At 37.9% G+C, this 14,706-nt stretch overlaps 1 protein-coding gene across 2 annotated transcripts in view; it reads left to right on the top strand.

Annotated features, from left to right (window-relative positions):
- The first annotated feature begins 665 nt into the window (after positions 1-665).
- Positions 666-14,706, top strand: part of MAP2K7 (mitogen-activated protein kinase kinase 7) — a 40,656-nt gene continuing 26,615 nt past the window's right edge. Inside the window, exons 1-2 of one of the 2 annotated variants that reach the window (XM_026696278.2) lie at positions 666-867; positions 9,417-9,464. In XM_026696278.2, the coding sequence (XP_026552063.1) occupies positions 744-867; positions 9,417-9,464 (172 nt within the window). In that variant the 5' untranslated portion in view covers positions 666-743. The remainder of the gene's footprint in view (positions 868-9,416; positions 9,465-14,706) is intronic. The other variant, XM_026696279.2, reaches the window with a different exon arrangement.

Here is a 14,706-nt window from a genome sequence, read left to right as displayed (position 1 = left end):
TTTTGAGCACTAAAGGGATCAAGGTTTGGGAGATGATTTTCTTGGGCAAAATTGCTAATCCAACGAGCAAAAACTTTAAATATGCAACAGGACCTTAGGGTGTTAAGAGTTATATACGACGCACATAGGATGCATTGATTTTAAATGTAATTTAAATATATTTGTAATTATTCTCTACTCGTGTGTTTAATAACCTTTCCTTGTCATTAACTTTAAGACGTCCCTGGATATCTGCATTTAACCACAGTTCACTCATCCACAACAAGCCCCATAGTTACAGCAAACCCCACTAACTAGTTCATAAGTGAGCCACAACATTCAAGTTGATAAACGAGCCATAGTTGGGTTTAGTCGGATGTGAAAACGCAGCTTTGAAGCGTTTGGATGGCCGCGATAAGAAACCCGAGGACAGACGGCCGCTTCGCTCAACCTCTCGCTTGGCAGTCTCACCAAACGTTAACCGAGATCAGCAACGGAAACCACAGCCAGGCGCCCTCAAGACCCCCCGCAGCAGGTACCGGGACTGGTATAGGGAAAGGGAAGCCGGTTTCAGCCTTGCGCATGCGCGCGAGCCCGTCCTGCCAGGCAAAACAAGCGTAGGGCAAATCGGGGCCGGAGAAGGAGGAGGAGGAAGAAGGAGGTTGGAGTTACGGTGGCCTGGTTGGTTCGCACCGCGCCTGCGCGTTGCGGTGTTTGTGCATTCTGGCTGCGCGGCGGCGGCGGCTCCGGGGAGGGGGGGGAAGATGGCAGCGTCCTCGTTGGAGCAGAAGCTATCTCGCTTGGAGGCCAAGCTGAAACAGGAGAACCGGGAAGCCCGCCGGCGCATCGACCTCAACCTGGAGATCAGTCCGGCCCGGGCTCGGCCTAGTAAGGGAAGGGAAGGGGCCCTGCTTGGCTATGGAAGGCCCAGCTTGGAAGGCGCTCGGAAACCGAACGGGTTGGTGGTGGGGAGGGGTACGATGACGGGAGATGCCGCCAAGGAGGGCGGGAGGGACGGGCGGACGGGGCAGAAGGGAAGGAGCCGAAGCCAAGTCCTGAGCCTTGAGGAAGGAAGGAAGGAAGGAAGGAAGCTGGGAAAAGGGAAGCCCCAGGAACTGCGCCTCGATTTGGGAAGAAAAATAAAAGGGGAAAAGAGGGAGGAGTTTGGTAGAAAGAGATGTGTACAATGAGTGGAAGCCCCTGAGATGGAGATATCCAGGGTTAGGGGGTCCCTGAAGCCCCATGTCAGAGTGTTCACATAACAGATAATCAGAGTTGGAAAGGGACCTTCTAGGTCATTTAGTCCAACCCCCTGCCCAAGCAGGAGACCCTACACCATTTTTGACAGATGAGAGTCCAATCTCTTCTTGAAAGTGTCAAGTGATGGCGCTCCCACAACTTCCAAGGGCATGTTAGAGGTGCTAACCCTTACTACCAGGTGAAGGTTTGGCTGAAGGGGGTGTCAACATGGGCACGTCCAAGTTGTTTAGTGGGTGTTGCACCACCGTATTTGCAATAAACGAGCTAAACGGGCTGGATTCACAGGACACATTAGGGTAGTTGATGGTTGTCTAATGTATGACACGAATATGGGCTGCGTTCACATCAGTTGTGGCAGAGATGTGCACATGGATGGATTCTTTTTAAAGGACTTTGAAATCACACTAAGGCGGTGTGATTTGATGTAGAGTGGAAAGGAATGAAAGCACTGGACTGAGAATGCTTTCAAAGCTCAATTGTGTGCTTAAAAATATTTAGAGGCTCTCTGCAAGATTGGTGCCTATGTGTGTCTGAAAACAGTGAGATTCAAATTCCGGGCTAAATATAGGATGTTTTGTATATTCTGCTTACAAGTTTCCTACTCGGTTCTCAACAAGTCGGTTTAAAGCCTTAGCTCTTATACTACATACTTACAAATCTTGGATTTTATTTTATTTTTTCAAAATTTCATGCTGGTTTTATTCTGAATTGAAAGGATGATTCATTGCATCACAGAAAATGGATGAGTTTGTTAAGTAGGACAAACATTTTGTTTGAATCCAGATAGTAATCAGATTAAGTATGATATCCAAGGCTTGTTCTTCTAAGTTAAAAATGAAAGCTTATTTCATCTGCATTCAGATTTATCTGTATTTTTAGTCATTTCCAATGGCTGGACATTCTTTTTGACATATTGTCCTTTCCTTACCTAATTCTTTGTGGACAATGCTGTTAAATATAGTATCCACACACCTGCTAATGGTAGAACTGATTCAGAATATTAGAAGAATTATACTCAATTACATGACTTGCTCTATAGTGTTTGTGTCTAGCCAGCCAGCCCAGATGCCTATAGAAAAGCCTATAGACCGTAAATTGCTTTTCTACTTTTTCTCATGATGCACTTAAACATGTCCATCATATTCTAACTGTTTCTGACTTGAAAAGCTTCAGATCTTATAAGGTGTCCCCATATGGATTTGTTTCAAATCCCTAATAACTTTGAAATGGACCAAAATGTCTTAACAGTGGTAAATTAAGTTTTACGGTGCCAGTTTCAGTTATGAGGTTCATTTGAGGTGAATCCACCTAAAATCTGTTCATAGAGAATAGGAGAATTGAGTATTCAGAGAACAGAGATGGAATTGAGTATCCTGAGAGCAGAAATGGTGAAACTGATTCATCCAAAGTAAGTAAACTAAAATCTCAGATCTTTCTTCATTTGCCATACTAATTGTGGATCCTATGAGAAAGATGATGGTTGGACTATTGTGTGGAAGGATACTATGTTCATACAGTTTGCTGTGCAAATAAAATCTAACCAGATATGTGACTGCCATATGGATGGCAATTACGTGAAATATATATCCATGTCTATCCCACACACCTTCTGCAAATCCCATAGGAATATTGGAATAGGAATTTTGCTCTTGGATATTGGTTTTAGATCTAAATTGACCTAATGCTTAGTTTATTCCTGTTTAGGTTTGCTTGTGACATTCTACAATCTTGGTTATCATTTGTGATAGCGTGTGTTGATAGGTGTCTTCAATAATGCCTATGAATATTTCCAAAATCTGAACAGAGAAACAAATTATGCCTCCTCCTCTACTGTGAGTTTTATTGTAACTGTATTGTAATATGATGTAACATAGCAAATGGTATTATAAATAGCTTGGTCTCCCACTAGGCTAAAAGATTAGGTGATATTCCTCCTTGCCCACTGCTGCACTAGTGTTTAGCAAGTTTCCCTGGATGGAGCTGCAAAATCATTCTCCTGATCAGCAGGAGGTCTGTGGGTTATTATTGAAATGATGGCAATTACAGTTCATTCAGAAAGTATTCAGACCCCCTTCACTTGTCAGTTTGTGTTATGCTGCAGCCTGATTCTACACTTGTTGAATTTAATGTTTTTTCCTCATTAATCTACACTCAGTACTGACAAAGTGTCAACAGAATTTTAGAAATGTTTGTAAATTTATTAAAAAGAAAAAAAATGGATATATCACATTGGTATAAATATCCAGACCAGGAGTGGGTTTCTACTGGTTCTGTCCACCTCTGTAGAACTGGTAGCTCTGAAGAGCAGCAGACATAGAACCGGTTCTATGTCTGCTGATGTTTTAGCCCACCTGCCCGCCTGGGCTCTTACCCTTTATTTCCTGATTTTTCAACTTTAGCTGCCGTGCGAGGCACAGCTGCAGTTAAAAAAGCAGGAAAAGAGGGCTGTTTCAAAGGCTGCTTCTCCGCAGGCAGGGTGCTGATGATGATTTACAGGCGAGGCACACTCTGCAGCGTGCAGGGATCATAAATCACCGAACCTCATAAATCCCGAACCAGTAGTTAACCCTGTCGTATCCCACCCCTGATCCAGACCCTTTGCAATAACACATGAAATTTAGCTCTGGTGCAGTGGTGGGATTCAAATATTTTTACCACCGGTTTGGTGGACGTGGCTTGGTGGGCGCGCTTTGCGTGCGTGCATATACTTTGCGTGCGCGCAGAGGCATTCTAACTCACCACCTGCAAGCCTGCACGATCCCGATTGTTTCAGCAGCTGCCATGCGGCATTCTTCTGTGCTGTGCAAAGCAGCTGTGCTTCAAATTCAGAGGATAACGGTGAGTATGGGAGCCTGCCCAGGTGGGTGGGCCCAACAGCAGAGCGATGGAGAGAACCGGTTCGATCTGCGCTGCTCATTGCTGCTACCAGCTTGGCAGAACCAGGCCAAACCGGTACAATATCACCACTGCTCTGGTGCCTCCCATTTCTCTTGATCATTGCTCACATGTTTCTACATCTTGATTGGAGTCGATCTGTGGTAAATTGATTGGACATGATTTGGAAAGATCTATAGAAAGCCTCATAGCTGACAGTGCATACTATAGCAGAGCAAAAGCCATGAGGTCAAAGGAATTGCATGCAGAACTCAGAGACAGGATTATTGCAAGGTACAGGTCTGGGCAAGGCTACAGTAACATTTCTGCTGCACTGAAGGTTCCTAAGAGCACAATGGCTTCCATAATTCTCAAATGGAAGAAGTTTGGCACAACCAGGACTCTTCCAAGAACTGGTCGCCCAGTCAAACTGAGCAATTGGAAGAGAGGTCACTTTTGGAGTTATTTATTTCGGTCACTTCAATGGTCACTTTGACTGACTTCCAGAGATCCTGTGTGGAGATGAGACAGAGTTCTAGAAGAACAGCCATCACTACAGCCTTTCATTGATCTGGGCTTTTTGGCAGATGGCTAGACCAAAGCCTCTCCACAGTGCAAAACACATGAAAGTCCTCTTGGAGTTTGCAAAGAAGCACTTGAAGGACTCTCAGACTGTAAGGAACAAGATTCTCTGGTACGATGGAACCAATATTGAACTGTTTGGCGTCAATTCTAAACATTATGTCTGGAGGAAATCAGGCACCACTCATCGCCTACCCAATATTATCCCAACAGTGAAGCATGATGATGGGAGCTGGGAGACTGGTCAGGGTTGAGGAAAAGCTGAATGGAACAAAGTACAGGGAATGAAAACCTGTTCTCAGTGAAAACCTGTTCTACAATGCTCAGGATCTCAGACTCAGCCAAAGGTTCACTTTCCAACATGACAGTGATCCTAAGCACACAGCCAAGACAACACAGGAGTAAACTCTGTGAATGTCCTAAAGTGATCCAGCCAGAGCCCTGACTTGAACTCTATTGAACATATCTCTGGAGGGACCTGAAAATGGCTGTCCATCGACAGTCGCCATCCAACCTGAGTGAGTTTAAGAGGATTTGGAAGGTGTGCAAGGTGTGCAAAGCTTTCATATCCCCAAAGCCTTGAGCCTGTAATTGCTGCCAGTGGTGCTTCAACAGAGTACTGAATGAAGGGTCTGAATACTTATGCCAATGTGATATTTCAGTTTTTTTCTTTTTAATAAATTTACAGACATTCTAAAATTCTGTTTTCACTCAGTCACTTTCTGAATGCACTGTATACAAAAATTGATGGGACAAACTATTGGTATGGGTTGGGAGGCTTACGGGTGGGTATAGGAGCAGGAAACATCTGTGAACAACTCACATTTCTACTTTTAAAATCCAAAGTTCGTATTTCCAAAATGATTGAAAATGGAGCACTGAGATTCAAGGACAACATTTTAGATTATTTATTTAAGACCAGCAGCTCAGATATTTCTTATTTTTGACAAGAGACACCCCAAAAAAAAAAAAAACCATAGAAAAGTGAAGTTTCTGAACAAAATTCTAGTGGCCCAGTCTCTGGGTGCAGAGGATTACATGTGGATCATCCAACATGTAATAGTTAATTCACTAAAAACATAGAGTTGGAAGAAGTCCTGCAGAGTATAAGCAATAATAGGTGCAGCTAGGTTTTCTGAAATGAAATAAGGCAAGAAGTATCTTAAGCAGATTTGTTTGTTTATTTATTAGATTTATAGTCTGAATTATTTCCATAATATTGCACTGACTTATACAGGGATTTTATTTCATTTATCTCCACAAACCTTATTTATGAGAGTATGAGAGTATGAAGTCACCCAAGGAATTTCTGTGATTAAAAGTGGTCTGGAACCTGGGTTTCTTTGGCTCTACTCCAATATCTTTTGAAGTGAGAATAGACTTTATTGACAAATAATATTTATGAGGTATTTCATATTGAAGATACTAACTAGAATTCTGTATGCATTCCTGGCACATCTTTTTTTTTTTGTATCATATGGCATCTACTTCACATGCTCTGAAGCACATTTTCAATTTGAGTCTGAAGTAATTCATTTCCCTAATAATTACAGATAGTTAGAGAAATATAACATCCTAGTTGGAAATTTCCTTGGAGTAATGATTCTCAGTATGTAGAATAAACTGGGTTTGTCGGGAGTTTTCTCTCTTATGTTTTTAGTTCTGTCAGACTTGTTCGTTTAGATCTGCAAAAGCAAAATGAAGCCATTATTTACTGGATGAATTTCCCTTGATTCTTTAGTTTTCAATAGAGAACATTGGATTCCGAATTTTGTTTCTTATTAGTTGTCAGTTGCACACTGTATTTCTAAATGTGGATACTACTTCTTCTTCTTTTAGAACCTGATAATAAATTGCTTGTACTGATAACAATTTCACAGTAAACACATATTTCTCTAACATAAAATGTATTCACAGACAGCCATACCAGAAAAGTCAATTAGTTATCTTACCTAAAAGAAAAACAGTTAAAATTTATTTTCAGTTCATACTTAATACAAATTTTGGAATTTCTAAGATTTAATTATCTTCCATTTCTAAACCTTATTTGTCCATACATTTTTATGTAGCCCATATCCACCAAACTCTACCTTTAGCAATCAAAATCAGCTACTACACGGACAATGATCATAGTATATTTGATTCTAATATTCATTATCCCCTCACTGAAGATCATATTGTATAGAAGTTAATACAAAAATATATTAACAACACATTGGATTTGGTGAAAGTAATTCAGAATTATAATAAACATTTAAAATCATTAGATACAGAAAATACTAAAGTTTTCCTTCACTAGTACTGATACATCATACATCAACATTGACATACATCCACATTTATCCACTGAAGCATGGACAGGTCGTTAAGTGTTACTAAACAAGCCTTTAAACACTAACCAACTTTTAAAATTAGAAATTAGATTACAAGGATATCTTATTATCCCTGAAAGTTATTTACACAGGAACTTTGACAAAACTATAAAACAACAGGAATATAAACTGGTCTTTTACTGAACTGGATTATCTGAATTAGATCACCTGACACAGTCACTCCCAACTTTAGACTTCCTGATATTGGCTACAATCCCTATAATCTCAAACTGTAAACATTATGGCATGGCACTACAATAATTACAGTCATAATAGCAATTTGGGTCTGATGTTGATAAAGGCTTTCCAGTTATTTTGAAACTCAATTGACAGAATCACTTTCCAGGGGTTAATTGAGTGTTTATTAGTGCTGTTGTTATGTAATCCTGAACTGCCAGCAGTAATTTTATTTAGTTTCAGGTAAACCCTTTCTAACATTGTATATGGATACAATATTTTCTCTTTTGTTTTTAAAGTTCCTTTCAGGAACTATCATTCTCCAGGAACTATCATTCTCAAGGCTAGGTTGTCACAATAACGGATAACTTTCCTAGATATCTAGGAATTTTTAAAATAATTATGCTACAGTGGTACAGTGCTTTAAAACATTGTAGTCAGAGTTTGAAATCTACAACCCGTAATCCTGGTAATTAACTTTGCCACTAAATGTTAAAAGAATTGACTGATTCTTTTAACTTAAGAGAGTTTAAGTAAGTAAATAACCCAAAAATTATTTTACACAAAAATGGTGTTTGCTTCATTTATTACATAAAGAAGGCAATCCTACATGCAGCATGCCAATGTGAAAAAGTGTTTCCCTCCGTAGTTCAATTGATTCAGTTAAAAAGTTAGGTAGGGCCAGTTGTGTGAATTCTTCAGTTAACAGAGTTAACTTGCACCAGTTCTTCCTTATCATTATTTAGCATATGATGAGAACATGATAGAAGAGAAGTAAACCTATATACAGTGTTTACATAATTATAAGTAAAACTTCTATGAGGGTATGGCAGTGGCCTCATAACTGGATATCCCAATTCACCTATCCAGGCAATAACCTCTGGCATTGCTTCATGCAGTTCTGTCATGTGAATCAAAGAAATCTTAGTTCATCACTGAAAATCTCATCACACAGATGCTAAAGATATCAGGGCCAACTCGAAATAAATTTATGAAGGTCTCCATACAAAAAGTCATTGATACTCATCAGTCTACAAAAGTTCTGGAAACAGAAAGATAGGATCTTGAAGAATAATAGTGATTCTTCCAACAAGACTCTTCCAAACTACTCCAAAGCCCAGCATAGAATCATCCCCCTAGTACCTCAGAATGGTATCAGGGGATCTTCAGAGTGCTGGCTCTTTATTAAATCAGTGTTCATGGCAACATAATCCAAAAAGCATGGAATAAAAATGGGTTTTGTGAGATTATCAAGGCAAAAGCCATTTCTCAGTAAGAACATTGATGTTAGAAAATATGACAAGAGCAGGCTATATGTACAGTGGATATTGTTATCTCCATCAGAAACTAATATTTTATTCGATAGCTGTTGTGTGGATGGCTTTCTATCATTGGAAAAAAACATGAATTTTGTCTTGTGTTAGAGAATTTTAAAGGATTAATAGGCCATCTGTCCACCTGCTGAAAATGAAGTGGAACATGTAACATGACAGTGATTTCAAACGTACAAATCTATAAGAGAATCATTAAAGAACATTTTGAACCAGCAATGTGAGAGAGTGATCACTAATTATAAGAAGCATTTCATTGTATCCAGGGGAGTGATTACTTTTTCATGCTGGCATATCATTGTTTCATTCATGCTTATGAAATTTATGAAACAAAACCAAAACGTTAGTGTTATTTGTAGGTCACTCAGCCCTCCTTTATATAGCAGTAGGACCATATGAACCCGAGGTAATATTTTGAAGAAAAGAAGTGCAAAAATCCAGAAGGGGATAAGTATTTTTTTCATATCATTGTGAAGTGGTAGAACATGTTGTTGATGAAGTTCTAATAAATAGGTTCTGTCTGGGAAGGAAAGAAGAAAGACCATTAAAGGAATGTTATACTGTGTAGGGAGCTGAAATCCACAGAGCTTAATGGAACAGTGCTCATAAATACTATGAAGAAATTGATCCTGCACGTGTTTGATTAAGTTGTAGAGTAGATTCTTCACTTGTTTGATACATCTCATTTTCATCTTTCTGTCCCCTATGTTGATTTCTCCCTACCTGAATTTCTTGAATTCCTTGTCCTGAAATTGATTTGAACATGAATTATTTTCATTTTGATGATTTGACTGTTTCTGTTGTGATTTATCGTGTTTTTTTCTTCCTTTTCCCAATCCAGTTATTGTGATCACTCTAAGCCCTGCTCCCGCTCCATCCCAACGTGCAGGTACCAGAACTTTTTATCATCGCAGCTTGGATTTCTTGCATCATTTATCTAATGCTTCTTTCAACTGCATAGAATTGCCACTTTTCTGCTTCTGTTCCAAATGTGTGTCTGACCCTGCTTCTTTCCCACTATGGTATTTTCCTTTACTACCTTCTATCTAGCCCTAACTCATCCTGACTGGCTAGACCAAGTGATGCATCAAGCCATGCATGAAAATGTGTTTGATTGTCCACAGCTGCATTTAGTTGCTTAGCACCTTCCTTTACTGATGTCAAAGCACTTTATGAAAACAGGTAAAATTTAAATTATGTGTATTTTGGACCATGTCTTACCAACCTTCTTTCCTAATCCTTGCCAAATGTCTCTGCTGGAAAGCAGCAGAAATACAGATTGAGTGTATGTTAATATTGGGGTTAGAAAAAGCCACTCACTCCCTATAGGAAAACTAAGAAAGACTTTTCTAACGTAAGTGCAGTTGTCTTAGAGGTAGAACCTAGTAGCAAACTGTCAGTGCTGTTGAGTTTGCTTAAGGGGAGAAAACCAAGATTGTATTTCTAATTAACCACAATTCTAGTCAAGATTTAAAATCGGAACTCGGAACTTGGCAGAATGTAAATTGCTTTAAGATTTCTAGGACAAGATGAAGAAATCTGAGCTGAACAGTAGGCAGCATCCATAACAATATATAAATGAGTGATGCTTTTGGTATTGCCATTTGCATTACCTTTGAAGGACTGTCTTCCTCACAACCTGTGGCAGCAACTACAAATAATTTCCCAGTTTGATTCCTGTTCAAATATTCCTTAATCCCTAACATATTTCTATGAGAGACCCAAGTATTTTGAGATCACTCTTTGGACCTACCTTCCCCAGTCCAATGCTTTCCAGGTGGTTCTAAATTCAGGTGTCAGACTAAGAATTCTGAAATTTGCAGTCTAATACATCGGGATAAAGATGGAAGTTGTGATGGGAGGTGTTAACTGGAAATGAATCCTCACTTAACAAAAGCAACACCTTTAGAAATCAGGCATGCATGTAATGCTACTTGCACAAACAATATTTCAGAATTTCAAAAGATGAAATTAAAACTATTTTATTGGCAACTTTTTAATAGAGTTGATGAAACTGAAGATTTCATGCCATAATTACAGAACTACAGCAGAAATTAGTAGTTGTTCTGAAGCAGAAATTAAAATTCAGTTTCTATTCATAGGTTTTCTGTGGTTTTGTGTGTTGGTAAAATGTTCCACACAAAGAACTACCCTTACTTGTTTTGCTTTCAGATTGACATTGTACTTTTAACAATATTACAGCGGTGGTACCTTTTGGAAAGTTCTGAGTTTACTTGTTCCTGCACTCCCTTATGTCTAAATGACATACTTTGGGATGGGGGCGATTACATTGTAAATGTTCAGCTATTCATCTTGATTCAACTTGTCTTGCCAAATATTCTCTTTGGTATATGTAGAAGAACTTCTTCATTGTCTGCCTTTAGCTACTGTAGCTGTGAATTGTGAATTAATTACTGTGGTTTTTCCTACCTGAGATGTAGCAGTCTTGCAGTGCTGAAAATACAGAAAGACTAGCATGTTTTGTCTTGGGGAAGCTTGCTTACTAATGCTTTGAAGCCCCTCGGGCTGGGAATGTGTTTAAATAGATTATCATCCAGGCCTTCTCAGTCTTGCCTTTCACAAGCTCTTACCTATGCTTTTCTTTTTTCTTTTTTTTTGGCTTTGCCAGCTGTTCTTTGCAGATATAATCCAGCAAAAATTGTAAACGTTTTTTTATTGTGAAATAGATAATACATTAACATTTTTTCTGTAGGAGTGTATTTTTTTAAAGCATTAATGCAGAAAAAGAGAAAGAAAAAATATATTTCTTAAACACAGTACAATAAACACACATATTGATGTCGTGGTGTACAATTAATTTTTTAACATTTAAATAATATTACTTAACAGTAGAAAAAAATGGAACATTCAAGCATATAATTAGTTTGCATCGTTCAAATTTCTTAGTCCGGTTTAGTTTCCAAACAAGATTCCTGCTGGTAAAATTCTTACGCAAATGTAGAAAGAGAGATTCTGAAGTTCTCTACCCCATTGAAAGAGAATGAGTGGCCTTCAAACTTTGTGATTTCAACTTTGCTTCATTTAAAAAAAATGTCATGCTCATTTCTTTTATTATCTTTTTTATTTCCAAGCCACTGATATATATGGGAGCACTTTGTGAAATACATCTTTTAATCACCCCATCTCCAACAATTAGTTGAATCCAAATTCTTCCTAAGTATACAAGTTATACACTATCCATAAAATATGGTTTTGTTGAATTGTGTTTTTAAATCCGTAGAAATGTGATATGAATGTATGTTCATGAACCACTTTTGACCCTTTGACCCTCTTTATATGTATATAAATTTATATTTGCATTTGATTGGCTTAGAGACATTGTAGTTCTCTAAAATAGATGTATGCAGGCAGTTAAATTCTGCCTAAGCCTAATTATGCTAGTTGAGCAGCTTGTAGCAAGGGAGATAAAACCCAAATTCCTTGTTAGTTTCAGGTTTTGAACTCATTTTATTTTAATCGTTTATTATTTTATTTATTGAAATACTCGATTTCCGTTTTTCCCTAAATATGAGTGCGTGGAGAGACTTCAGTTTAACTTATGATTGCAGAAAAACTTGCAAATGTAATATGCTGTTCTATATCCCCAAAGTAAAGGCAAAGAGTATATTGTCAGTGAATTAGTTTGTAAGCAGGGAAGGGAAGGAAATCTTGCTTATACCACTAGGTAGAACTGGCAGAATCACATTCATTTTATCTCAAGCATATTGCTAGTCATTATCTTTACATTCGAACCTGGATTATTATACATAGGAAATCATGCTTGAAATAGCATAGTTCTAAAAATCAGCCTTTCTTAACAGAGGATTCAATGAAGCAAACTGTGTTTTTCTTAGTTATAAAGGTACTAGCAGGGTACTTGTGCTTTGCTACGAAACTATGTGATTGGGCAAGTTTTTGGGGAGGAAAATAAGGGGGGGGGAATTGTGCCTCTGCCTACTAGCATCCATCAGTATTCATCTGGCTAGCATCCTGTCAGCGTATGAAAGAATTCAGGGCTGTTTGGGAACTGAAACAGTATTTGCTGTGTGAGCAAGAAGGAGGCAGCAAGGGACCTGGGTGTGGCTTAGCTCAACTGTTCTGTAGTAAAGCTGCTTGGTGCTGTGAAACTCCTCTGCTTGTGTTTTGCATTTGGAACAGATTTCTTTTCAGGTGGGGAGGTGGAGTAGAACTCCTTAGCATCAGAGGGTATTAATAATAATATAGGTAATACTAATGGTCTGCTGGTCATTTCAAAAAATCCTTTCTTAGTGAGCACCTAGAAGTCAAGAGGAACATATGTGCCAGATGTCAAGTTTGTAGGCTTTACGGTTCTGGAGATTTTGTTATGATGCATGAGTGGGTTTTCGCTTTTATACAATATAGATAGATATAATTCAGCTCATATAAATCCATACAAAAGTAATTGCAGAGTAAATTCCAAGTTCAACATCATTCTAAGATTATCCTTTCCATTTCTGTTTTTTTTTTTTGTATTGTGATTTCTTTAAAAAAAACATGTTTTATCAAAAATTTTGATAATAAAATGGCATAAGAAAGTGTGAAAGCATGAATTGGATCACAGCTGAAAGCATGAATTGGATCACAAGAGCAAATTCAGTGCAGTTATGACTTATGGACCAATTTGCTTCAGAAATTCAACATTACACACTTCAGAGCATATTTTTCATGGAAGGACCCGGCTTTGTCTTGTTTCTACTAGTAACCTATTTTTCCTGTAACACTCAGTGAACAATAAAATGTTTCATCTTTGCAGAAACGAACAAGGAAACAGAAATTATACAGCAATAATGAATTTATATTATCCTGATTTCCATAATTTCTTCATTTTTATCACTAAATTCATGCTTCACTGTTCCCACAAAAAACAGCAGTTGGTCCTTATAAAAATTACCCCATCACAGTGTCCTTGAAATGCAAATGTTGAGGGAAGTAACACCACAATATGCAGAACTCCCACAATTGGCTAGAGGTAAGAATATAAATTGGTAACTTCAAAATGAGATGAAGGCTGAGGAATTATTTTCCTTGCTATAAACAGACTTTGTAGGCATTTCTATGTACAGATAGTTATTCTTATCATAAGTTGAAAAGTTCCCTCTTGCCAGTTTGTTGCATAGTCCATTATCCCACATCAATATTTATTTAAAATCAATATAAGGCTACAAGAAACATTAAGCATAGGCTTAATTTTGTTCTCTATGTAAGTGATTAGTCTTCTCTCCTCATCAGATATACATTTGGGAGCATTTAATTTTGCAGTCAGAGCTTGGTACCACAGTGAAACACTAGTTGTAAGCCGCCCAGAATTACCTTAAGGTAAGATGGGTGGCTAATAAATTTTATTAATTTTAAGCCAACCAACCAGCAAACCTTAAGTACCAGGAAAGACTAGGTGAAAATCTTTTGTCTCTAAATGTAGCAATAGACACAATTTGTGGAGCTTATTTTTATTTAGCTCTAAATATTCGTAAGTGCCATGGATGCCAAGTATGCCAATGATAGTTGAAATGTCATTCCAAGTTCGTTTGGGTAATCTGATGGAGATCAGTCTCAGGCATAAGTACCATTTTATGTGGGCCCCGAACTTGGAGACAATGTCTGAAAGCATCATCTTCAGAAATATAAAATAACCTCAAGAGCATTCATCCCATGAGCGATGAATAATAGTTTTAATGATGATGATGATATAGGAACTGTTACAGTATTGTAAAACATTTGAAAACCCATAGATTTCTTACTCAAATTTATTTTGTTAACAGGTCTCAATGTTAATATTGATTCCCCCCACTTTTTTTTGGTACATTAGCTTTAATGTGACCTTATTTGGTATTTCAGAAATATGTTCCCATGTGACTCAAAACCTTTATATATTGTCATGTTTTCTTAACATTAAGTTAACTTATTTAAAGTAGCTATGTCCCATTATCCTAATGGACATCTCTTAAGTTCTGATGTTGAAATTTACCCTTTCAAATATAGCAAATTATTTTTATATGTGTTTTTTTTTAAAAAAAATAAATCTGTTCAGCACAGGGATGAGCAATTGCTGTTTGTAACCCCTCAGCAGTTCCACGAAGAATGACAAATTAGGGCAAATTACATGCATAGAA

The sequence above is a fragment of the Pseudonaja textilis genome, chromosome 2, assembly GCF_049901715.1.
Source record: "Pseudonaja textilis isolate UNSWEBS1 chromosome 2, rPseTex1.2, whole genome shotgun sequence".
NCBI lineage: Eukaryota > Metazoa > Chordata > Lepidosauria > Squamata > Elapidae > Pseudonaja > Pseudonaja textilis.
The sequence above is the reverse complement of the archived record's forward strand: the minus strand, read 5'-3'. Positions and strand labels throughout refer to the sequence as shown.